This window comes from Fusarium vanettenii (assembly GCF_000151355.1).
Source record: "Fusarium vanettenii 77-13-4 chromosome 3 genomic scaffold NECHAsca_54_chr3_4_0, whole genome shotgun sequence".
Taxonomy (NCBI): Eukaryota; Fungi; Ascomycota; class Sordariomycetes; order Hypocreales; family Nectriaceae; genus Fusarium; species Fusarium vanettenii.
The window spans coordinates 19-24342 of record NW_003315835.1 but is presented as its reverse complement, the minus strand read 5'-3'; the positions used below and the strand labels follow the sequence as shown (position 1 = coordinate 24342).

The following is a 24324-nucleotide window of genomic DNA, read 5'->3' as shown; positions in this document are numbered from 1 at the left end:
CATTTAAGCGGAGTTAGTGGTGGAAATATATAGCATCATTCTCATATGAGGTTCTCACGGGAACTTCCTGCTTTGAATACTGCCGCTATGCTTAAATCCCATTACAAGAGTTAAAAAATATTTAAAAAAGACCAACAATAGCTTCTTCATACCTCAGATCTCCATTTCTTATTTTGTGATCATTGGTTATACTAAAATTTAGAGGGATATTATAGGATTTGCAAAGGCTAGATAACCGTCGTGACATGTGTCAATTATCTGCTCCCATCACAAAGTGGTCAACGCCAGAAGGACAGTTGACCCTGAGCTTCATTCAAACACATTGCTTTTCATGATCTCGACAAGTCCCAAGCCTAACCGTAGGGCTTCTCACATCACATCTGACTGACATACAACTTAGCAAGACATTGTCACTCAAGTTGTCACTCAAGTTGTCACTGGACACGCCTATGTCGAACAAAAACCGCTTCATGTTTCCATTTTTGTTGGGTATCCTAAGATTTTATACTCAATTACTCATCATGTCAACCTTCTCCTATTCTCTCATTTTTATTCCACCTCATTCTTCGATCACTCGTCTAGATCTCCTTTTCCCGAGGCGCAGTCGTCTCGGTCACCTTACCCTCGGAACCGCCATGATCGGAGCTAGTCTCCTTATCAGGAACCGTCACCTGGTTCTCAGTCGTGTCGGCAACAGGAAGATCTTCACGCCAAAAGTCCTTCTTGCCACGGAAAAGTCGGACAGTCCAAGGGGGGAAAACACCGCCGGGAATACGCCAGGTCCAGCCATCCCGCTCATCATAGTTGGGAGGCACAATACGTCCGCGGGTCGCAATCTTGATGAGCCAAACGACGGTGTTGATCAGCATGTAGGTGCAGATACCGGCAATAAGACCATCGGCGATCGAGTATGCGAAAGGCATGATGGCAATGGTGAGGAATGCCGGCACCGCATCTCCCATGTACCTCCAGTTGATCTCGGTAACGGCGCTGACCATCATAGATCCGACGAGTACCAGAACGCAGCCAGTGGCCCAAGGGGGAATAGATGCAAAGATAGGCGCGAAGAAGATGGAGATGAAGAAGCAGATGCCAGCAACCATCGCAGTAATTCCAGTCTTTCCACCCTCAGAAATACCAGCACCAGACTCAACGAAAGCAGTGACGGGAGGAACACCAAAGACGGCACCAATCGAGATGCTCAGGGCATCCACCATGTATGCAATCGAGGAACCCTCAAAGTCCTGGGTGACAGGGTCGACGACGTTGGCGAAACGGGCCATGCCGTAAAGAGTACCCGTGCAGTCCAGAATGTCGACATACAAGAAGGTGATGAGGGCGAGTCCAAACTGGCCACCGTAACCCGAAATGTCGAACTTGAGGACGTTGAGGGTGTTTTCGATCTGATGGAAGTCCACCACCTTCTTGAAGAAGTCAAACCTATCACTGCCTAGGGCGTCGTAGGGGAAGTAAGTGACAGGAGTGTCTCGAGGCCAGGAGATGATGCTGACAAGGAGGATTCCGGCAATGACAGCGCCCTTGACGCGGTACAGCATGAGCAACACGGTAAAGATACCGCCACAGAAGATACCAATCCACATTGTGGGATTTCGCATCTTGTGCGAGGAAGGGCACACTCCGTCGACCTTGGTATCCTCGGGGCAGCCTGCAAGCTCCATTGGCGTCGAAGTGGCACCCACGATCAGACCGATACCCTCGCTGTAGGTCAGACCAATGAGGGTAAGGAAGAGACCGATACCGACACTGGTGGCAAGCTTGATGCAGCGAGGAATAGCACGAGCAAGCCACTGTCGCATACCAAAGAGGGCAAGACCGAAGAAAATGAAGCCCTCAATGAAGATAGCTGTAAGGGCGACTTCATAGGGGACCGGACCATTTCCGTTGGGACCAACTAATTAGACTTGTTAGATGTTTTGTCGAAGCTGAGGGGTTAGATGGCTAAGCACTTACCGACAGTATAGGTGAAATACGCGTTCAAACCTTGGAAGTATTAGCACCCAAACTTAGACAACAAGGCTCGCAAGGGACAAGGTTGCGTGATTGGAGTTTCGACATACCCATGCCAGGAGCGAGGCCGACAGGACTGTAAACATGGTGTTAGTATTTGGTCGGGGTAACAAGACAAGCGTTGGAACTTACAGATTGGCGCAGAGACCCATGAAGAAAGACGCGAGGGCGGAAATAGCAGCAGTAGCGGTGACAGCGTCACGCTTGATTCCCGCAACACATAGGCGATAGTCGTCATCGGGCACACACAATCCGGCATCATCGAAGGTGTTGCACACACAAGTGCCGCCGGATTCGGAGACGATGGAGGAGTTCACGGCAATAATGTAGGCCATGGCAAAGAAGGTGGCAAGGCCGGCTCGGATCTCAGTGAAGAAGAGAGAGCCCTTGCGCTCGCGAGGCTAATTGACCCTAGCGTTAGCAAAAAATACCATGGTTTTTAAGGATTGCCAAGAGCGACTTACATGACCTGAGCCCTCAAGCTGGAACCAACGACCGACGGCGCTAGCCGCGATCTTGTGGTTGGTATTTTCCATCCAACCCATGATGAAGATTCAAGTAACGACAAAGAACAAAGATTTGATGTACAATGACTCGAACAAGACCTATTCAACGCGAACAGGTGGAGTTGGCAAAAGCAAACAGTCAAGAGACGAAGCTTTCAAAGACTGGGGATGCGGCACAGTCTTAAACGGCCGACGCGGGACGTAGATCTCTGAGCTTGGGTGAAGCCACTGGGTCTTGTTAGTTCCTAGTTCGGACGAGCTAAGGCGGGCAGCCAACGGAAGGAAGCCGATAAAAGCTCCTCGGGGCAGACGGGAACGGAGATTGGATGGGCGGGATGGGGGATGGGTGGCCAGGCGAGGCAAGATAGAGAGATAGCCAGATAGCCCGGGGAAAGACGAGAGCTGGGGTGGGGGAGATGAACATGGGTTCGGGCGTCTCCCCCCGGTTTATAGCAAGATGGAGGGGATACATCCATCTGGGGATGTGACAGAGATCGACTGTGCTAGAGAGTAGCTGAAAGAGCCAAGACCTACCAAAGGAAACACAGAGGGACGAGGTGTTCTGCTGTGCCTCGTACGCGGTGCAAGGGGGTTGCAAATGCACTGCAGATCGATGCGACTGGGACTTCAGAAGCCGCAACGGAGCAACAATCGAGCAGAGCAAGGCGCGGGTGACGGCGCAATGCGACGACGGACGAGTGTACCGTATTGGGGAAGACGGCGACTCGATATCGATGGAGTAGTGAACTGTGCGCGATCAAGGGTCCTGGGGACGAAGTTCCAGGCAAGCCACAAGACTATTGAGCAACGCTGACAGTAGTGGTGGTAACAATAGGGATAGGAAAGCTCCGATGACCGAGACTCGAAGATAGCCAAGATAGAACACGGCAGCGAATCTTGTGTCGTCCTGTGTCCGCCGGAAGATGGCGTAGCCCGTGTGTGCGCGCCGAATTTTTCGTGACAAGACCCTGGGCCAAGAGGGCACAAAGTGAACCGGGGGAGGTACTGTAAGAGACAATCTGAGGCTATCAACCTCGACAAAGGTGCCAATGGATACAGCAACGAATTGCCTGATACAAGCAAGGTATCGCGATAGACGAGGACTCTCGAAGATGAGAGTAGAGGAAAAGGAAGGGATCAAATTTGCTGATGGCAAATTCTTGATCGCGGCTAATGAGGACCCAGCCCAGAGGCAAGCACGAATCGGGCGGATATACCGAGGCCCTCATCTCAGTCGATTTTTTTTCATGCTCTCCCCAGTTTTTCCCCCCCTCGCTCCCATCCTCTAATTTTTTTTCTTCTCCATTTTGATGAAGCCTGTTCATATCCCAGTCCCAAATTGTCGTCGCCTCTTGTGTATTCCCCACGCTGTGGCCCGGATATCGCTCCAGCCCTTCAAGCCATGCGACGCCATGCGCAACCACTTGTCGGGTATGGTGGAGTCGGCAGAAGATAGCGGATAGCGGTGCGACGCCACTCGTGGGACGGCGATCCAGTCACAGGGCTCGAGATTACTGTTGGATTTGCGCGCCGAGGTTCTTGTCCTCCTCAGCTCTACCTCCTCTCTGAACGGCCCTTTTGATGCGCATCGAACGGTGTGAGAGATACTGGCTCGATGGCCTTTTCAAGGTGGCGGTTTGTGGCGCCACGCCCGCAGACTAACGTCTCCATCCATCGCTTGTTCCATGATGCTTGATGCGGCTCCGATTATGGGACAGCTTAGATCTCTGTTCGTACGACTAGGGAGCAAGTGACTCGAGGGCAGGCTTAGAAAGCGCTGGTGAGCGGGTCCTAGCTGATGTAGGATCGATCTTGTGTGCCTTTTGCTATGTTGGTATGTTGGACACGGGTGAACTGAGCTCGCCAGCTGAGACATGGCGTCGCAGAGAGTGGATTCACCTGAGCAACTCTAGTCGGAGAAGCGGGTAAAATCGTCCTTCAGAAGAATGAGGGGCCCCTTCTAGAAGCTAATAGCGATAGGCGCTACTCAATCCGTCCCCAGGATATCCATAGTAGTGGGCAGATACCCGCCGGCCGGTCGGACGAGAGCAAACAATTGAGTAATGAGCCGTCGGCGGGCATCTCTGATCTCCGCAAGGCTGGGCCACGATATCAGAGACTGCAGGCGTTTGATAGATCGAGCGATGAGCTGGGCTGGGCTGGGCTGAGCTGAGCTGGCATTTGGCATTTGATTGTGTCGCGTGCGATGCTAAAACCCTACCCTCACGCACGGTGCGTGTGTCAAGGAAAGGTCGCAGGTCGCGGCTCTGGCCAGTGCGTGTTTCGCGATAAGACCTTGTCGGTGTTGCCGCATTAGGAAGGTTGAAGGCGATAAGCGCGGAGACGATAACGGGCCCAGAAAAAAGCCGTCTTCCGAGCCAGATCTTTATCACCCAATTTTGCTAACAGGTTTTAGTGAAGGAAATACAAATATACACGATCTAGTATGGTCTTGCCAAGGGCCAATAGAGATGGATAGGCCACGGAGATGACAGCCTTTCGGCCGACAAGAAGCAACGTTTCGGACAAGTCCAGTGACCGCCACCGCATGCTTGCAGCTGCGAATATCCTCGTGGCAGAAGTGGCGAGGATTGCTGCTGGCGCTTGCTGTTTGCCGTCACTCCAATGAACGCACACGAGGGCTTTTTCCCGTGGCTGTATTTGTGTTTCTAATCCTTCAAGGCGCCCATGCTCGCTTCCCCCAGCATCGTGAAACTATCACGACCGCAGGTGGATGGCGTCGCAACCACAACTTATTATGCCTGCAACCTGTGTGTTCTCTGCAACTGCAACCTCACCTGTGGATGGATGGCGGGGAAATTTTGAACCCCTGCAAATAGCCCATCTTACAAAGGCTGCACAGTCTGCACCCCCTTAACGCAACAGCTCTCGACGCCTTTGTATGTAGTACTTATGACTCCGCGGCGCCAACTTCAAGTTCCACAACAAGAACTGCTTCTTGGCCCATTGAGCCACAATCAGCCAGCTGCTAGCCACCGTCGGCCGCCGGCAGTTTTGCTCCCGGTCCTTACAGCTCGACCTACAAGCCTAACATCTAAGCTGAGGCAGATGGATTCAATGGTGGACTACTACAGACGCTTTCATACTTCCGGGCGATTATTGCTGTCGGCATCAGGCTGCTACTCAGTCAATTTGGCTCTGTCTCTAATGTCTTCTCTGGCTTATTAATAGTACAACGTTCTCAGCTCACAAACTCGCACGCGCTCCCCCTCCCCTTTCCGTGTTGCTATCTCAATTCGCAGTAGCAGGACCTCGATACAGTCACGGCCATCCAAGATTTCGATACACATATCCTGGGCAGATAGAGTCCAAGTTACCGACCGACCTTGTGCGGAGGCTGCTCCCCTCATGTGGTTGACGATTACCTTGGGTTGGGGGATCAGCCTGAGGACCTGTCCGTCCCCATCGATGTGAAAGCGGCGGTCGGTGAGATCATCTGCCTACGAAAAGGTCTACTCCTTTGCTTGACCTCGACGATTGCGATGGAACCTTGTCCGCCGGTAGCCGCGGCCACTGGCAATATCCGCATCGGACGGCGATGAGGCCTCGATGGAATGTGAGGACTGCGACCCCGACGCCTTGCTATGCCTGCTGGGTCTGAATGGCATGGGTGGTGTAGGCCGGGAGATGGGCTCCCGGTCAATGACTTGGCCATCATCTTCGTCTTCGTCTTCGATGGAAGGAAGGGGGGCAGGCTCGGATTTTCTGGCCTTCCAATGCTCCTTGAGCTGGTCCCTAAGCTTATAGGACTCTTCCCTTGCGCAGTCCTGGGCGTTCCTGAGCTGCCTATAACCCTGCTTGAAATCTTGAAGAGAGTTCGTAAGGATCGTCGAGTTGATGGGATACTGGTGGTACTTAGTTGTGCCGTCTTCTGATGGAGCGGCATAGTGGGCAAATAAGTTCAGATTGGTGCCGTCCGTGGTAAATGTTGTGACCTTGGCATGACCAGCGATTGCTGGTTCCCCAAGGGAATCGAGGGCCTGATTCCTTCCATGAACAAGAGTCGCCCCATCATAGGCGCTCTGCAGCCTCGCGTGTCTCAGGTTCTTTCCTGGCCCCTTGAACTCTCCAGCCAAATGCGGCAATGTTATGGAATGGGGGTGGTCCTTGTGAAGAACCGCTCCATCGACATAGTCCTTGATCGGTAACGGGTGAAACTCTTTCACCCCAAGCCCTTCGACGAAGTCGGGCTGCGGAGCAGACAGGCCGTCATTGAAGTCAGCGTTTTTCGGAAAGCCCGTGAACGCCTTGTTGAATGCTCGATTGTAGTTCTTATCCGAGTAGCTCTTCAGTAGCCGGCTGTTGCTCTCAAAGACCACGCTCGCTTCATTAAGGGCTCTCTCAATTCTCCTGGCATAGCCCTGATACATGGATTCGGTGGGTGATGCTGTTGCGCGAGACTGGGTGTATCGCTCTCGTATATCATCTAGATTTACCGGAGGCTTGGAATCAACTGGCTCGAGAATGCCGTTTCTAAAGGCCTGCAGGGCAAACCCAGACATGGTTGTCGAAGTAGTCCTTGCTGTTGACGACTCGGCCGTGGATTCCAAGGGGGTTGGCGCAGAGGCCTTTTTACCTTTACCCTCTGCCATCTTGTTGAAAAGAGCCAAGGCTTCACGCGTCAACCGTGTCCGTTTTGGTTGGTGTTCTCTTTCACTGTTGCCGTTGTCTCGTTCCCGCAGCAGGGTGGTTGGGTCCTCACACTCGGCCTTGGCCTCTGAGAGCGAGCAGTGTGGGCGTTTGAGAGGCCTTGGATGCCGTGTATTCTAAACGAGCTATTAGTAGTGGATTGGCTTGCGTGGAGTGAACGATTAGCCCACCTTGGTGGCCCGCGATGGCTGCTGGTTGACGTCAAACTGTTGTATAGTTGCCTGCGACAGAGCAGCCCGCCTCGACGCACTCTCAGCACGGGATGTGATCTGTGGTTTGTGGCAAGGCTCAAGTGATGAGGCCTGATCAATAGAGAGTTGTCGTGCGTGGAGTCTCGCACTGCGCCTTGGGGGTCCTATGGCTCACACATCAGACCTTCAATCCAGGCTTTTTATACATGACAGAGTGCTTACCGGATTGTGTGTCCGTCTTCATCAAGCGTGGCATCTTCAAAGGAGGGGGAAGATTCTTGGATGTGATATCGGGTTGTCTTTTGATGGTCTGCAGGAGTATCGCATACCTTTGAGTTGGTGAAAGAGTTGAATCCAGCCGGTTAATATACTCATTCCTCTTTGTCAAAGGAAACGCTGTGGGCATGCATCCTCAAAGGTTTTGAGGGATTTCGGGTCTGCGCCTTGGGGGTCCTGTCTTTCATGACAGAGTACGTGAAAGAGAGAAAGGGCTTCTTTCAGTGCATGGCCTGGCAGACAAAGAAGCCTACTTACCACAACGCGCTCGGACGGGAGACGGTTCGTTGGCTTGGCGCGACGGGAATCACTTTTGAGGTGAGGCTTTGGGCATGGCGTAATTATCTCAGCTTGGGACCGGCCATGAATAATTGACTGCCATGGGATAGATAGAATCATGTATTGTTCTGCACCGCAACACCATGACTTTCCATGTTCCCCACGAAGAACACTCCATGTTTTCGGGGCTCCTGGTGCGCAAAAATGGCAGCAAATTCCAGGATGGGTACGAATGATCCCGGTCTAATTGAGAAAATAACCGCAGGAAATGCTATTAGCCGTCAGATGAGGGCGCCTTTCCCGGGCATGTTCAGCGTTGGGAGAGCAAACTTCTTAGAAATGCGGACGCCAACCGAGTGAGCGCGCAATCCTTGTCACCGCTGCTCTCTTTGTTCCCCTTCTTTGTTAGCGCCAGACCATTTCTTACTGATACGGGGACAGCCCTGCCTTTCTCTTGCCCGCCTTGGAAGTCTGAGTTAAAGTTGGTAGGCGATCAGGGTAGCAGGATTGGCATTGCAGGACGACCCCGTGACAAAAACTCCGAATGAGGACATGCAACCCTGGTCCATCAGAGGCTGATCCCCCAGGTGCTGCGACAGTGTTTTGTCTTGTTTGGGAGTCACATAGAACGTTCGAAATCTGCAGCTTGCGCTGTTTCAGTCGTTGCGATGCTCTTGTGGTCTACGAGTGTTGTCACGGCTGTCTGGGAGAGAACCGCTTCTGGAGTCTAGACTCTGCTAAACGGAACAAACCAGAGAAAGGGGCGCTCACGCGCGTCTGTGACCGTTGGCTCCCTCACGCCAACGTCATCTGATACAACCGTCACTTCAACGCCAGCAGAATTTTGGATGATGTCGACTCTGCCATTAAGCCGGCCATGCCCCTTTTGCTCCGGCTGTTGGCCATCGTCTCACAGCTCTTGGTTGGGGGTGTTGACGTCAGTCGACCAACCATGCGAAACTTGACCCGCATGACGTCAGCCACAAGGACCCTGCATCGGCCGTCCCCCACGAAATCCTGCGATGCTGAAGGCTGGATGGCTGGTTCTCAGTTCCAGCGCTGCACCTCTACGCCATATCTCGTCTTGGTTTCCTGGTTTCGCGGCTTAGAATTGTCCACTATTAATGATGCGCGCACAATTTATGCATCCCTACTGCGCGCACAGCCCCGCCACCTTGGTCTCTGGGGGACGGGACCCTCCGCGCGCCATGATTGATGGTTCCCACCTCGTGCTCACTCACGGTCAAGTCACGACCGGTTGACGATTGAGCCGGTCCTGACCAGAGGTTGAGCTCTGATGATCTCTTGGTCTCAGACCTTGCCCAGCCTGCTCCCCTCCTTTACTGACGGGCGCTTGTCGCGTTATGCCGTTTGTGTAAAGGGCCCCCTGTCTTGTTTGCCTTAACATAAAGAAGGATTGCTCCCAACATCCTTTTCTTGCCTCCTCCCCGCTGTTTGATCTACACTTCAAGTAAGCTAGTTGTGCTAGTCTTTTCTTGGGCTTTGAATCCTACCTGAGACCAACCTTTCTTCTCTTTCAACAAAAGCCTTGAACTTCCTTTTTCCCATTTTGACCATCTCATCCCTGGGCATTCATCAACCGGCCAAAGTTAATCCTCACGGCCGCTCCATCTATGGCCTACCATCGCCCACAACGGCATCAAGCCGGTCCATCACGTTACGATGACGACTTTGCGCCCCCCGAACCCGTCAACTCCTACGATCCTTACGATGACATGGAACCGATGCCTCCTCGAAGCCGCTACACGGCAGGCCCTCCATCACCACCCCGATCGCCGCCCCGCCGCCACAAGTCGGAGAGACGTCGTCGGCGACCCAGTCCCAGTCAATACTACCCCGATGAGCCCGTGATGGCTTCCCGGCATCGCGAGCCCCGTTCTCGCTCTCAAAAATATGAGCCGGAGCGTCGCGGACGAAGTGCGGGACCTGATCGCCGGGCACGGGATCTTAGCCCTCCGCCTTTCGGACCTCCTCCGGATTCACCTCGCCGCAAGGCCCGATCAACTCGTCGCGACCGGGAGCCCCGCTATGAACAACCACCGCCTCGAGAATATCGCCCGCCCCGAGAGCCTCGCCCTGGACGGGAGCGGGAGATCCCCATCCGCATGAAACGAGAACAACGACCCGATAAAGAATTCCGAGATGCGCGGGCCGCTCCCGTGCCAGATCCCTACGAACCTGATCCATACGCTCGGGGCCCTCCAGGCGAATCTCGGAAACGACGCCCTCGAACATGGGCTCCCGATCCAGACTCGCCTCGCCATTCTCGGTCCGCTAGGCCACCATCGCCTCGATCCAAGTCACGACCACGGGGCCGCTCTTTGCGACGCCCGGACTCTGATGACGAAGATGACCATGCTGGTTACTATGCGGCCGGAGCTGGAGCTGCAGGAGCAGCTGGCGCTGCGGCTGCAAGTCATCGGCGCCCACACTCCCAGACAAGGGGTCACAAGGGACGAGGCCCCCCTCGACCTTCATCTCGCGGTCGACCTCCCACCACACAGAAGACTCGGAGCGGTCCATCTGGTCGCCGTAACTCAATGCCTGCCAGCACACAGGCTCGCTCTGCCTGGTGGCAGAACCCTCTGGTCCAGGCTGGTGCCCGCACTGCCCTCACTGCAGGAGCCCAGGCCGCGATGAAGTCTCGCCACGACCCCAGCCCCTGGCTTGGACCTAAAGGTGCCAAGGTCGCTACCGCCGCATTGGGTGCTGCACTGGTAGATGGTTTTATGGGCCAGAAGCACCCTAACAGCACGAGACAGAGCCTCATGCGGCAAGGTGTTAGTCTCGCACAGAGCCAGGCCGACAGGGCCCCAGCTCATCACAAGTCTCGCCATCGTCATGACTCTCGCCATCGCCACGATCGATAAACTATTTCTTATCGTAACACCAATACATCGGTTGCGTATTTACATCACGATCCTGTAACCACGATTGACATCTCCTTTCATGGTTGGGCTTTGGAGGAGTGTACACTGTCATTTATTACATTGAAGGAGTTCCGGGATCTTATAAAAGATATGACTTGACGATTTCTTAAAAGCATGTACTTGTATGGGATTTTTTTGGGAGTTGGATGAATTGAAACGATTGATGAGACCTTGTCCTTGCTGTGCCGCCGTGCCTTTTCGTCTCGTGGAAGGATGATATGCCTTGCACGGCTATCATTGTGATGTGCGGATAATTGACACCAACTTGGCAATTCAACATCATTTGCTATTCATGAATGCATGTTAGCCGTTAGCTAAAGCTGCACTCTCACAGTCTTCTCTTTCAGCTTGCAAATCCTGATGCGTGCTGAGAGACTTATTCCTTTTGTGGAAAGGGAGCAAAGGCCTCGTGTATTTGCCCTCTACATTCTCTGCAATGTTTTGTGCCTTCATATGTGCTATATACTTGTATTCAAGTCAATCTTGATGTTGCCTGTAGCAGTGCCTGTGTTCCGTGCAGCCCGCGTGCCCTCCACAACCCTTGTCTCAAGTCTTAAGGAGAGTGACCCAGCTGACTCTGCGACACTTCCAACGGTCCATCGCACCCCTCATCATGTGCATCTGCACATACTTGACATGTCCCCCCACTCTAAGATGAGGAAGTGGCCGTGGACCAGGGTCGGCAACGATTGGCAGCGCAGAACCCGTTACAGCAAGGTCCCACGGGCTGCCCGTTGCTGTCGTAGCACTCGCCTGTTCACAACCCATGTTAGATCCGACGACTCGCATATTGGCTGGTAGATGAGGCTCTGCTTACCGTATGTAGGCACACAAAAGCCCTGGCAGCTCACCGCGGTTATGACCTGGGGAGGGCCGACAATGATGTGCTGCGATCCGTCACTGTCGATGCTCTGGACGAGGGTCTTTTCCCCATTAGTGGTGAAGGTGCACTGCGAGAAGGCATTGTAGTCTGGAGCGTCGATGATGTTGACGTTGATGTCGCTATCTGCAAAGGACCATGGGAGTCAGTACACTTGGCAACCCGTAAGATGCAGAAGTACGAACTGGTTTGTCTAGTCTTGCCGTCGGCAGGGAACGTCATCTCGTAGGATGCTGGGCCGCCGTGGAACGTAAGATGGACGGTCTGGACGTCATCTCGTTCGATGGGGTTGGGCATGGCGTGGACGCTAGCGAAGATGGCGATAGGAAGGATAGAAAGGGTCAGCTTCATCGTGAATAGTTTTTATTTCATGTGTCTTGATGATTGACGTGCTTGTACTGCTGTGATGGATGGGCTGCTTCTTGACCGGTCTTATATGTTCTCTGCGACGCCTCCTCCATTCCTCAACGGCGGCGATGATGACCCGTGAGGCCACATGATGACTATCTGCAGTGGCGATCAGATGTAATTCCTCCTCAAACACGCACTATTATACGAGGGTCTGGTATCACAGAGAGTGAAAGGAGGGCCGACGATCCTCGTATTTTCACCTAAGGGTATGTGCAAGTACTGAGGGGTTGTCAGCTTGGGACTCGTTGAGTGGTGAGGTTGACCACGTGCGACGCGATGATGGGCACCTGAAAAAAGAAAAGCTGAAAGGCGGGATCTGCAATGACATCGGAGATTTCATCCCATGGCTCGGATGTCGGCTCCTTGGCTGACTGGCTGATTGTGAGGCGCGCATCATCGGCATAGTCGTTGGAATTTCGAAGGGGATTCGACGAATTTCGTTTGAGAGAGTTTTGGTCATGAGAACCGTCGATCGCATAGATGGTATCATCAATAGAGGTTCTTGTGAGAGAAAGATTCCTCTGTCTTGTCTTGTAGAATATCTGTCTGGATGGAATAGAGCGGTGTCAAAGTTTACGCCATGCATCTGTCAACCTGACCCTTAGATATTCCGATGTGGTGTAACGTACGGACATGCATCTTTTGTGTGCGTCAACGGTTTCCATTGGCCGTAAGGTAAATATTTTGAGTAATCTGCCTTGCTGTCTTGCGAAGAAAGGTGTTGTGACCTACCAATAGAGCCAAACCGCCGCTGCTGGACGGGGGACGCAGATAAAGACGAGACAAGGGACTATATGGTGTTGAGAATGAATTAGGGTGACTGATGGTTGTCTATCAACTGGCTGCTACTCTCAAGGATTATACATGCAACCTGGATGACACCCACCTCACTGTCTCAGGGAATCTTGCGTCGCGATACCCTTTAACGTCAACGGAGACATATTACTAATGTCTGTGATGCCATACCTTACAAATTGAGCTTTTTGAATTGCTCCATGCTGACAAATTCTTATCGTTGCCGAACCCATCATTCGACAAGGACCATGATGAGGATCGCAACCCTTGTAATTGAGCCTCTATATAGAGCGCTATGTGCCCAGGTTGCAGGGTCATATTAGATCAACGTCAAGCCAATAACAACACAAAGAGCAAAATGAGCGACAGGCGTCGTCGAAACGTTATCGTTACCGGAGCAAACGGGTACATCGGCTCCGCAGTTTGCCGTGCATTTGTCCGCGCCGGATGGCAGACATTTGGCCTTATACGAAGACCTGAGGTTGCCGAGGAGTTGATTCTTTCGGAAGCTATCCCGGTGATTGGCACATTCACCGACCTTGCGTTTCTGAAAACCCTTTTCGAACAAGTCAATACCTTCGATGTCATTGTCAGCTGCACCGAAAAGGTCACTGGCTACGCTGCACACTTCGAGGAAGTGGTCACTTGTGTCAGAGCACTCGCCGAAGAAAGTAACCAGAATGGTACTCGTCCGTTAGTACTCTGGTCGTCTGGCTGCAAGGATTATGGCACGACGGGTCTTGATGGCTCACCTGGCCTTGCCCCTCATGACGAAAACTCGCCTTTGAACGCGCCGGAAATGCTCAAGGAGCGTACGACGAACTGCCTCAGAATATTCGACGATGCCAGCCTCTTTGATGCAGCAGTTATTCGGCCAACTAGCGTCTTTGGATATTCGAGTAGTTACTATGGTGCCATATTCGACTTTGTGGCTGATCAGAAGAGAGAGGGCACTGAGACACTGAGGGTCCCTGGAGACCCTAACAGTATTATGCACGCAACACATGTCGATGACTGTGCCGAGGCATATGTTGCTCTTGCAGAACATAGTAACCGATCTGCCGTGGCCGGCCAGGCTTTCAATATCTCTGGATATCGTTACGAGACTCTGAAGGAGGTCGCGACATCTCTCGCCAAGGAATATGGATTCAAGAATGGCGTTGAGTTCGTACCGGCCAGCGAAGCTGGGCCGTCATTTCCCCCTCTGTTGCATCTTGCTCTTAGCTTCAGCCAGTGGGTTGGTAGTCAAAAACTTCGGTCTCTTTGCGGTTGGAATGACCGTCGAGCGTTGTTTTCGGAAAGTATCCATGTGCATAGATTGGCATATGAGACACTTAAGGAGCGCGGCCATAGGAATGTTGCAGATATTCAGAAGAGGGTTCAGGGCAACTAGAGAGCTGAATAGGTACCTATTTCTCTGAACCCTATTGAGGTCAACGAGATAGGTTGCAAACCTAATGAGTTCCAATTTCCTGGTATTTATAACTTGAGCATCTAAATCATTGGACGAGAGAAACCAAAAGCCACATGGGAAAACCCGTGGAGGCAAATTGCGAATGTCTGTTGAGTTTGGGCTAAGCAGCACTAAATCAAGTGCCCCGCTATGACTTCATGTTGGTGTCGGGCCTCGATGAATGCAGCTGCACAGTGAGATTATGCAAGCCTGGGCTGCCTCGGGCCACGGTCGCGCCCATAAAACTTTGCGCTAAGCACTAGCAATGATGCCGGTCTTGAAATCAGCAATCTTCAAGAACAACCGCTGCTCCCGAGACCAGAATTTGCGTCAGCTCCTCTGTTGATACCAATTTCTGCGATCGTGGCTGCCTCAAGATGGCCCTCAATCGCGTCGTGTCGCGTGGCCCCGGCCACATCGCGCTTGACGAATCCAACATGCATCACGGCCCATCCAGCGACGTCATTTCCGACGGACGCGTCAAGGTGCAGTTCCACGACAATCCGGAAGCCCTGGCGATATGGTGCGATCGCTTCCGAAGCTCATTTGCTGGCGAGCTTCCGAGCTTGGAACACCTGGAACCGCCCAAGCCGAGGAGGACGAAGAGCTTCGAGGTCCTCGCAGACGTGGAGAAGCCTGCAGCGGGACCGCGTCTCAATATCGCCATTCACATTGTCGGTTCACGAGGCGATGTTCAGCCATTTATCCCTATCGCTCAGCTGCTCATGAAACCGCCATACGGCCATCGTGTGCGCATCTGCACTCATCCCGTCTTCAAGGACTTTGTCGAGGCTCAAGGAGTTGAGTTTTTCAGCATCGGTGGCGACCCTGAGGCTCTCATGGCCTACATGGTCAAGAACCCCGGACTCCTGCCAAGCCGAGAAAGTCTAAGAGGCGGTGATGTGGGAAAGCGGAGGAGGGAAATGTCGGAGATTATCGATGGAGCTTGGCGAAGTTGCATCGAGGCTGGCGATGGAATGGGAGAGCGGGTGACGGCTGCAGATGTGAAAAACGCCGATGATCTCTTCATCGCTGATGCTATAATAGCAAACCCACCGTCGATGGCACATATCCATTGTGCCGAGAAGCTGGGCATTCCGCTACATATGGTCTTCACAATGCCGTGGTCACCAACCAAGGCGTTTCCTCATCCCTTGGCTGCTATGAGCTATGGCGAGGCCGATAAGAGCACAGCAAATTATCTCTCTTTCATGATGATGGAGCTTTTGACTTGGCAAGGGTAGGTTCAGTATCTATGATTCAGCAGCCCCGTATACTGGAGCCGATGTACTAACAAGAACTGGCAGCTTGGGAGACTTGATCAACAAGTTTCGCGCTCAAACATTACATCTTGACCCCGTCAGTCCGATGTGGGGATTTCAACTTCTGCCCAGGCTCCGAGTCCCTTACAGCTATCTCTGGTCAGAGTCTTTGATACCAAAGCCAACAGATTGGGAATCTCACCTCAACATCACTGGATTTTCTTTCTTGCCTTTGGCTAATTCATACACGCCTCCACAGGACTTGGTCGATTTTCTGAACGGTGGACCTGCTCCAATCTATATCGGATTTGGATCTATTGTCGTTGATGACCCGCAAGCGCTCACACGGATGATATTCCAAGCCGTCAAGATTGCTGGCGTTCGGGCCATCGTATCCAAGGGCTGGGGAGGTGTTGGTACTGGGGACGTCCCTGAAAACGTGTACCTCATTGGGAACTGTCCCCACGACTGGCTTTTCAAACGCGTTTCTGCTGTCGTCCATCACGGTGGTGCTGGTACGACAGCTGCCGGCATCGCGGCCGGTCGACCGACTGTGATAGTACCATTCTTCGGTGACCAGCCGTTTTGGGGTCAGATGATGGCACGGGCCGGAGCCGGGCCGACGTCTGTACCATTCAAGGACCTGACGGCTGAGATCCTGGCAGAGAGCATCACATTTGCACTCAAGCCAGAGGTCCAAGACGTAGCCATGGAGATGGCGTTGAATATCGAGGAAGAGGATGGAGCAGGGTACGCAGCCATGGACATTCAAGACCGCTTGGAGATGGATAACATGCGCTGCGATATATGCCCCGAACGACTGGCCACCTGGCTCCATCGGAAGTCAGGAGCCCATCTGAGCGGTTTCGCAGCCTCTTGCCTAGTCGATAAGGGACTGATGACGCCGGAAGATATCAAACCTCTTCGCCACAAACACTGGTACGTCGATGAGGGCGCCGAGCATCCCGTCATTGGTGCCATAGCTGCCGCTTCAGGTTTTGTCTCAGCTGTTGGTACTGCCACTGCCGACTACTCAAAGCGTTTGAAGGCACCAACTCCGGTAAGGCCAAGGCGACGCAGTTCTGTTGGAGGCAAAAACTTTCCACTCCCAGGAGACGAGGAAACCCACATTGGCGTCCTAGGGGACGTTGTTGGACCGGATTCTTTGACGCCAACCGACATGAGGGTCGTTGCACAGAAGATGGCTGAAAAATCACTTTGCACTGCCTACCCATCCGCCGCCATTGTCAGACCAGCAGCTTCTATCCACCAGAAACACAAAAAAGCCTGGAAGTCCCACGAACAAGGACGTTACGGGCGTGGCTACTACGTTACACGTGTCACAGGGAGGTATGCCTGTGACCTCGCCAAGGCTGCCGCCAAGGCTCCCGTGGCATTCTTCTATAACGTCGCCAATGGGTTCCACAATGTCCCGTCGTACGGGTGGGCCGGTGTGGACGTCCGCCGCCGTGACGAAATCACAGGCTTGGGCAGTGGGATCAAGACAGCTGGCAAGGAGTTCTCCTTGGGGACCTGGGATGCTTTTAGTGGGCTCGTAAAAAAGCCCTACGAGGATTCAAAACAGAGGGGTATTAAAGGTTTGGGCAGGGGAATAGCCCGCGGTGGACTCGGATTCTTCAGCAACTTGGGCTCAGGTGAGTACCTCCGCCATTCTCTACCTATAATTGGAACTGACAAGCTGACTTTGAACTAGCGTTTTTCGGACTTCCAGGTTACACACTGAAGGGCCTTGAGAAAGAACTTCACAAACATCATTTGACGAAGCTCAAGGCAGAGATCTTGTTGATCCGGTTGAGACAAGGCATTAATGATTGGAGAAACGCTACCCCTGAACAGAAGACTGAAGTTGTACGACGATGGAAGGCTTTGGGTTTGGCTAACTGATTGGATTATATATAAGAAGCACATGGCGTTTAGAAAGGGAGCGAAGATAGGGTTTCATATGTGGGAGTGATGATGCTATCTGAAGGACGATCTATTTACAGTTGGAAACACATTGCTAAATCCTCTTTTGTCACTTGTGAGCCATTGTTCTCCATGACTTGAAGAAGTACCAGTCGTTTGTATCAACTCCGTTTCTTAAGGAGCCATGGTTCCAGTCGGCATCATGCCGCTTTGAGCTCCGCTGGGAGGGCCGCCAGCACCGCCGCCCTCACCACCATCACCACCTCCGCCGATTCCACTATCCAAGGCATGGCCTCCATCCTCACCCAGATATCCGGCAACGCCATAGTAGTCATCAGTTGAGTAGTCCACGGAGGCGTTGACTCCAATTTGGATCCATGCAAAGATACCGTCTTCAACCTTGTCGCCAAGATACACATACTGAGGGAAGGGATCAAAAGACGCGTCGGCCTGCAGGACTGACCACATGTCCTCCTCGTTGCTTGTGACATCTTGAGTGTTGGTGTTGTAGGGATATGTCGCCTCGACAGCCGACCTCAACGTCTCGGGCCAGAAGAGCTGACCGATATGGGAAACGGGTGCGTCCCAGACGGAGATCGTGCCGTTGGGCATGACTGTCGCGTTGGTGTGAGTGAGGAGGTGAGTGTGTGTTGCTCGGCCCTGGTAGTGACCAGGGAAGATGGTTTCAAACTGAACCACACCGTCGTGGTCGGTGATTTGGACACCTCGAAGGTATGTGCTGTTGACACCGCCGGCGGCTTCGTTGCCCGAAACGCTAATGCCAGAGTAGACTCCAGTTGCATTGGCGTTCCAGATGTCAACAGCGGCGACAGGGACAGGTTGGCAGCTCGCCACGTCGACATACTGGACCTCGAGAAAGAGTGGAACTCCGTCACAGTATTCAGACTCGATAACATTGGATCTGAGAAACTCTCCGACGACATAGTAAGGACCAGCAGTGATCTCGGGGGACAGAATGCAGCTGGAGTTGGCGTCGAAGATGTCTGCCAATGGTGTGAACATGTCGTATGAAACCGAGCCAGTCATGTTGTGGTTGACATCCTCCCAGCTGGTCAGGTCATCGGTATCGCGGCGGTACTTCTTGGAAGCTAAACATTCAATTAGTCATCGTGCTTTTCTCATGGTGGCTGATTCGTTTCGTACGAGTAGTGATGCCCCTTTTCGCCCGTAGAGCACGAACTCGACTCGTGCGTCGCTGGATCGAGCGAGCCTTTAGCGCTTGAGCAGCGGTAGAGCCTGAGCACGATTCCAAGGATCGTCGACCAATGGCTGCCATGTTATTTCGGGCGTGAATCTCCCTGGCCATGTGCTTTGGATCGTGAGCCTCTCCGGGATGGCTCATGACGGAACTGCAGAGGCCAAGGCCGATGGCGAGAAGAGAGGTAAGACGAGCCATGTTGAGGATAGTGAGGTTGGCCTTGTTGTATTGGAGTGTGTGAAGAGACTGTGATGCTTTGCTTGTCTTCACCATCTGTCACAGCTGAAGGTCCGCCATTTTATATTGCACTTCGACGTACCAATAAGACATGACGCATAATCCAAATATCTCATTCTTGATTCGCTTCGTCACAATTACGCGGCTCAATGAAACAAGCATAGATTGTAAGTTCCCTGATGACTCGGCCGCCATGCGAAGCCATCTACATTCCCGAGACACTCGAGCCAGCCACCGCCGGGAAGTGGGAGGCTAATATATAGACCGAGGCTTAATGACGCGGAACATGGACAAGGGAGGCAACAAGAGCTCATCCACCCCGGATTTATAGACCAATGAGCGCATTGGTAAAGAAAATCGAGAGAAATTGTCAGCGTTTGAGGTGAGAGGTCCACTTGACATGAAACCTTGTTTCCCGCTACTTACGCGGCGCGAGGCGGAACATCGGCATCGTTGCCAAGCCTGGAGATGACATCGTCGGCATTTATACCTAGATTTCATGGATGTTTTCGGTTGTGGCTGTGGGAGATTGACGAATTTCGGGATATGGGCATGGCGAGGAGTCTTTGAGCGATCCATGCATTTGCGCCTTATGTCAATGTCCTCTCCACAACACGGCTATTTCTAATCAAGGGCGGTTGGGAAGCGCAGAGTGTGATGTGTCCTTCGAATAGACCATTAGGGACGGAGTCCTGTAAAAGACTCATTCCCCTTGAAAATAGATGACCAGGGGAGGGAGGGCGATCATTTTCAACTTAGATGGGATTCCATCATCACCACCGCCCACCAGCTAGGTAGAGGGAGGGAGCCCCTTTTAATGCCTCTAAATCCGAGTAGAAGTGAAGAGATGAGATTTGACAGGGACCTGTTTGTTTGAAATACCACAGAGGCTAGATATCTTTACTAATCTGTGTTAGAATTTCCCCCCTTTGGTAGATAATGGCCACGCCAAAGGAAGAAAGATATCCTGGGCAACAAGAGAGCCTATCTTGCCCCTTCTAGTGATAAACATACCTCTCACAGGCAGGGGCCTGGGCCTGCGTTCGCCCGAGAGTTGCAAGTTGGATTGTATTCCTTAACCGCGAAGATCATTAATCGAAGAAGAAATAACAGATCCATTTGAGAAAAGGCTATTATAAAGTCGTAAATCATAATCTAGCGTAAGATTCTTATAAATCATTGCGGGCATTCCATGCCGGATCCCTTCCTTCTAACCAAAAATCAAGAAAGCTTACGAAACATGAAACCAGTAATTCGAAATATTGACAACCTCATAAGTTGAGGCCTCCATGGCCCGCAAGCATGCAAAAGTCTCAACGGCCATGATTAATCTACTCACAAGATACAGGAAAGGACTGCTGACTTTGATGATTGTCAGAGGGCCTTCCCAAGTGAAGCTCATCTTGCGAAACTGCATGCAAAGAACAGCTGTAACGACAGAGATGAGAGCACTGACGCGCCACAACCAGAGCTCCACTTCGGATGGAAAGACAGAAACCCATGAGATCAAGTGGAGGGCGCCGAAAGAGGCACCAAGAAGACACAATAGAGGCCAGTACCTTGTCACGTAAAGGCTTGCATCCCACTCAGTGATGACGTTGGTGTCTTCGACCTGGGACACAATGAGATCCTTGGTTGACTGATTGCCATCTCGCGACGACAAATATGGCTCATTCATCTCATGCTCTTCCTGGGCCATGACCAAAACTTCGTCGTCGCGGCAGTCTCGCGGGACCACGTACCAAGCAATGGAATTACTCTGTTTCTGATTGGGGTCAGATACATCGCAAGTATCTTCCATCGCGAGGCCTTCGAACTTCTCCTTTTGGAGGGGAGTCATTTCAGGCAGATCAACAAATGCGGCAGTGGCAATGTCCTTGGGCTTCTCCCACCAGAATGCGTAGGTGACAAGGGCGTTGAACACGTAGGCCAGCGTCATTATCTCCAACGCAGCCAAGGGGAGATGATTTGCTGATCGAACGATGCACTGGAGGGTGAACCAAATGACTTGAAGGAGGGCAGCCACCTTGACAAGCCCGTCGGCTTTGTTCTTGTCCTCAATGTCCTCTCTTGACAGGCTCCAGCTCTTGTGATTGTCCCACGAAACGAGCCCGTTGTTCAAGAGCCAGGCATACTGTCCCGGCCAAAGGGTGCGATAGCCTCCACTATCCCCGTCATTGTACCTGACGTCCATCATGCAAACATAAAAGCCGTGGACAGTTCGGAATTCTCCATTGGTGGCTTTTGCGCACCGCCGGACTGCTTTCCGAGCCTGGAGGAATTCTTGTAGTGATTCAAGACAGACCATCTCAGGTGCCAGAAGAGCCTTAACAAGCTGATAGAACTTGTGTGCATGGCGAATTCGGCGTGAAACATGGACGCGAGGGTGGATGGCAGTCCATGTGCAAATAAGAATGGTGAAGAAGCAAGATGATATAATTGACCAGGTTCCACGATTGGCTTCCCCGGGAACCCAGCCTACAAGGCGGCTGGGATCCGTCGAGTTAAGTAGAGGATCGGTCGAACCACTCATAGAGAATAATTGGAGTAGAAAAAGAATAGGCAAGACGCTAAACGCGGTTTCTAGAGGATAATAGGGAATTTTATAGCAAAGGGGGCAATGTATTCAGAGGGGGCAGTGCATTCGGAGGGTATTACGGCCTGATATGTCCCCCGTCATGTATTATTTTACTTACTATAAATATTACAGCCTGACATAGTCCCCGTCACATGTGTTACGGGCCTCGTGGTTATATTATATAGGCTCTATAAATCCTAAGTATTAATACCTATTAGGCTAGGACTAATAATATGCTAGTATGATATTATTCTAGGAATAATAAGAGCTAAGAATAATATTATTCCTCTTTATAATTATTCCTAATTAGGACTAATAAGTATATAAGATATATTTCTTTATATTTTCTTATATATTAGCTACCTTAGCTATTAATATAACTTAATTATATTTAATACCTTTAAGTATATTACTAGATATAACTTATATTACCCTTTAAGGTAATATAATATAATTTAATACTAATATAAACCTATATAACTAGTTTATTCCTTAAGAACTTTTATAAATATTATATATTAAGAGCATAATAAGAGGGTAATTCTAAGAGATAATTAATTATATTAGTTTATATTAGTATTAGATTATATTATATAGCCTTAAAAGGGTAATATTAGTTATATTTAGTATTATACTTAATAAGCGAGCTAATTAAATAAGTAAACTAGTTAAGAATCCCTTAACCTATATTATTACTATTTAATTAATTAATTCTCTATATATTAAAATATCTTAATTAAATAATAAAGCTAGAATTCTTTTAGCCCTCTAAGCCTATTAAAATAACTTAAAACTTAGCCTTTAATATATTATAAAGATCTATTAAGTTTGCTATAATATACTCTATAACTAATGTACTAGTATCTAAGCCTAAGCTAATATTATCCCTAAATTATATAAGCTATCTAATCTAAAGGAAGAGATCTTTATTTATTTTATTCTTAACTTAGATTTATAAGGATTTTCCCCCTAGCTTTATAATATAAAAGCTATAACTAATTAATTACTTATTTATAAGAGTATTTAAGCTATACTAGCTATCGCCGGTAGGTTAAAGAATCCTTAGATTATTTTATAGGCCTTAGGCTATATAAAACTTTTCTCGCTAAAGGCTTATAGAGGCTTTAATAAATTAAAGTTATATTAATATATAAAACTTATCTTTTTATTTTTAATATTATCCTAATTATACCTATTAGGCTTATACCTTTATAATTCTTTAATTTCTATTAAAATAAAAAATTAATATATTATTAAGATAGATAGGTTTAATAAAAATACCCCTATTATATAATAGCTAATAACTTAGCGCTAAGGTAATAAAAATAACTTAATAAGGCTATAATAAGAGAAATAAATAATTATATTACTTATTAATATAAATATAAGACTAAGGGCTATAAGTTATATAAATATAAAAGACCTTAAATAGCTAATCTAAGAAATTAGAAAATAAATTATAACCCCTCTTATAAATACCTTTTTAATAACTCTATAAGAATATAAAGGCTATTTATTAAGGTAATTAAAAGAGATTATTTATTTACTTAGAAATAAGTAATAATAACTAAGGGCTTATATCTTAGCTATAATACCCTTTAAGGAATATATATTACCTATATTATATATAATACCTAGGGAAAAATATATATTATATAATTTTAAAAAAAAATAAGTTTATTATTAAAATCCTTAGGAAGCTTATTATTCTTAGGGAGATTATATAAGTTATAAAGAAAAAAATAATAATATTATTAATAAATTAAATAAAAATAATAATAAGTAATCTTAGATAAATTATTATAATAAAATTAGACATCAACATAATTTATTAATTACTTAATATTAATTTATTAAAAGGACTATAAAAAGCCTTTAATATATAACTATAAGTATTTAACTAAATATATTAATATAATTAAGGTTAATAATTAGATTAAGGCTATTAAAGCTAATAATTAAATAAGGCTTAATATAATAGCCTAATAATAAATTAAATAATCTATAATTAAGCTTAATTATATCTTTTAAATAAAATAAAAGATATATATTATAGACTTATTAATAAATCCCTTTTCTTAAGAAAAATATTTTATATTTATATAGAGATAATATATTAATTTAAAATTATAAAAATAATAAATAAGAGATAAATTTATAATTATTATATAAGGGAAAGAAAAAACTCTCTTAAAATATTTTATATAATAATATACTTTTTATAATATATTATTAATAAAATAAGAAAAAAATAAAAGTATTATTTATTATTTCTTTTATTATTTAATACTAAGGGTTAAAAGAGAGCTTAAGTAAATTAAATAGCCCTTAAATAAAGCTAGAGATATTATTAATAAGGTAAAATATATTTAAAATTAGTCTTAGGTTAATAATAAGGCTAGGAGAAAATATAAGTTAAATATCTTTAAGCCTTTAATAAAAAGATATTATTCCCCTTATTAAAGAGGTTATAAGAGAACCCCTAGGGGAAGCTTTTCCTTAAGAGCCTTATTAAGAATAAATTTAAAATACCTATAAGGGAATTAAAGCTACTTAAATACCCTTATATTAGTAATATATTATTTATATAGTAATAAAAGGCTTTAATAATTAAGTATTATAATTAAAATTAATTAAGATATAAGGCTTTAAATTATTTAT

The 24324-nt window shown here is 48.9% G+C and overlaps 8 protein-coding genes across 8 annotated transcripts; 3 read left to right on the top strand and 5 right to left on the bottom strand.

The window, feature by feature from the left end:
* Positions 1-578: 578 nt before the first annotated feature.
* On the bottom strand, positions 579-2653 carry NECHADRAFT_67761 (uncharacterized protein; the record flags this gene model as incomplete). The annotated part of the gene is made up of 5 exons (XM_003040944.1): positions 2493-2653; positions 2161-2429; positions 2079-2104; positions 1972-2001; positions 579-1912 (listed from the first exon to the last, which is right to left on the bottom strand). The coding sequence occupies exons 1-5, from the start codon at positions 2571-2573 to the stop codon at positions 579-581; spliced, it is 1740 nt and encodes a 579-aa protein (XP_003040990.1). The 5' UTR covers positions 2574-2653.
* A 3603-nt stretch (positions 2654-6256) lies between these two features.
* NECHADRAFT_18425 (uncharacterized protein) lies at positions 6257-6901 on the bottom strand (the record flags this gene model as incomplete). The annotated part of the gene is made up of 1 exon (XM_003040943.1): positions 6257-6901. A coding segment is annotated over one exon (645 nt), but the record flags the coding sequence as incomplete, so codon positions are not given.
* Positions 6902-9585: 2684 nt separating this feature from the next.
* Positions 9586-11010, top strand: NECHADRAFT_99797 (uncharacterized protein; the record flags this gene model as incomplete). Its single annotated transcript, XM_003040977.1, has 1 exon — positions 9586-11010. The coding sequence occupies one exon, from the start codon at positions 9586-9588 to the stop codon at positions 10840-10842; it is 1257 nt and encodes a 418-aa protein (XP_003041023.1). The 3' UTR covers positions 10843-11010.
* A 541-nt stretch (positions 11011-11551) lies between these two features.
* On the bottom strand, positions 11552-12079 carry NECHADRAFT_92190 (uncharacterized protein; the record flags this gene model as incomplete). The annotated part of the gene is made up of 3 exons (XM_003040942.1): positions 11552-11655; positions 11720-11908; positions 11968-12079. The coding sequence occupies 3 exons, from the start codon at positions 12077-12079 to the stop codon at positions 11552-11554; spliced, it is 405 nt and encodes a 134-aa protein (XP_003040988.1).
* Positions 12080-13346: 1267 nt separating this feature from the next.
* Positions 13347-14381, top strand: NECHADRAFT_36933 (uncharacterized protein; the record flags this gene model as incomplete). The annotated part of the gene is made up of 1 exon (XM_003040976.1): positions 13347-14381. The coding sequence occupies one exon, from the start codon at positions 13347-13349 to the stop codon at positions 14379-14381; it is 1035 nt and encodes a 344-aa protein (XP_003041022.1).
* A 437-nt stretch (positions 14382-14818) lies between these two features.
* On the top strand, positions 14819-17747 carry NECHADRAFT_99796 (uncharacterized protein; the record flags this gene model as incomplete). The annotated part of the gene is made up of 3 exons (XM_003040975.1): positions 14819-15681; positions 15749-17358; positions 17418-17747. 3 exons carry the CDS (start codon positions 14819-14821, stop codon positions 17606-17608), a joined length of 2664 nt encoding a protein of 887 aa, XP_003041021.1. The 3' UTR covers positions 17609-17747.
* A 56-nt stretch (positions 17748-17803) lies between these two features.
* On the bottom strand, positions 17804-19046 carry NECHADRAFT_92188 (uncharacterized protein; the record flags this gene model as incomplete). The annotated part of the gene is made up of 2 exons (XM_003040941.1): positions 17804-18738; positions 18794-19046. The coding sequence occupies 2 exons, from the start codon at positions 19044-19046 to the stop codon at positions 17804-17806; spliced, it is 1188 nt and encodes a 395-aa protein (XP_003040987.1).
* Positions 19047-20391: 1345 nt separating this feature from the next.
* On the bottom strand, positions 20392-20871 carry NECHADRAFT_29399 (uncharacterized protein; the record flags this gene model as incomplete). The annotated part of the gene is made up of 2 exons (XM_003040940.1): positions 20392-20487; positions 20653-20871. Coding segments are annotated over 2 exons (315 nt in total), but the record flags the coding sequence as incomplete, so codon positions are not given.
* Positions 20872-24324: the final 3453 nt, after the last annotated feature.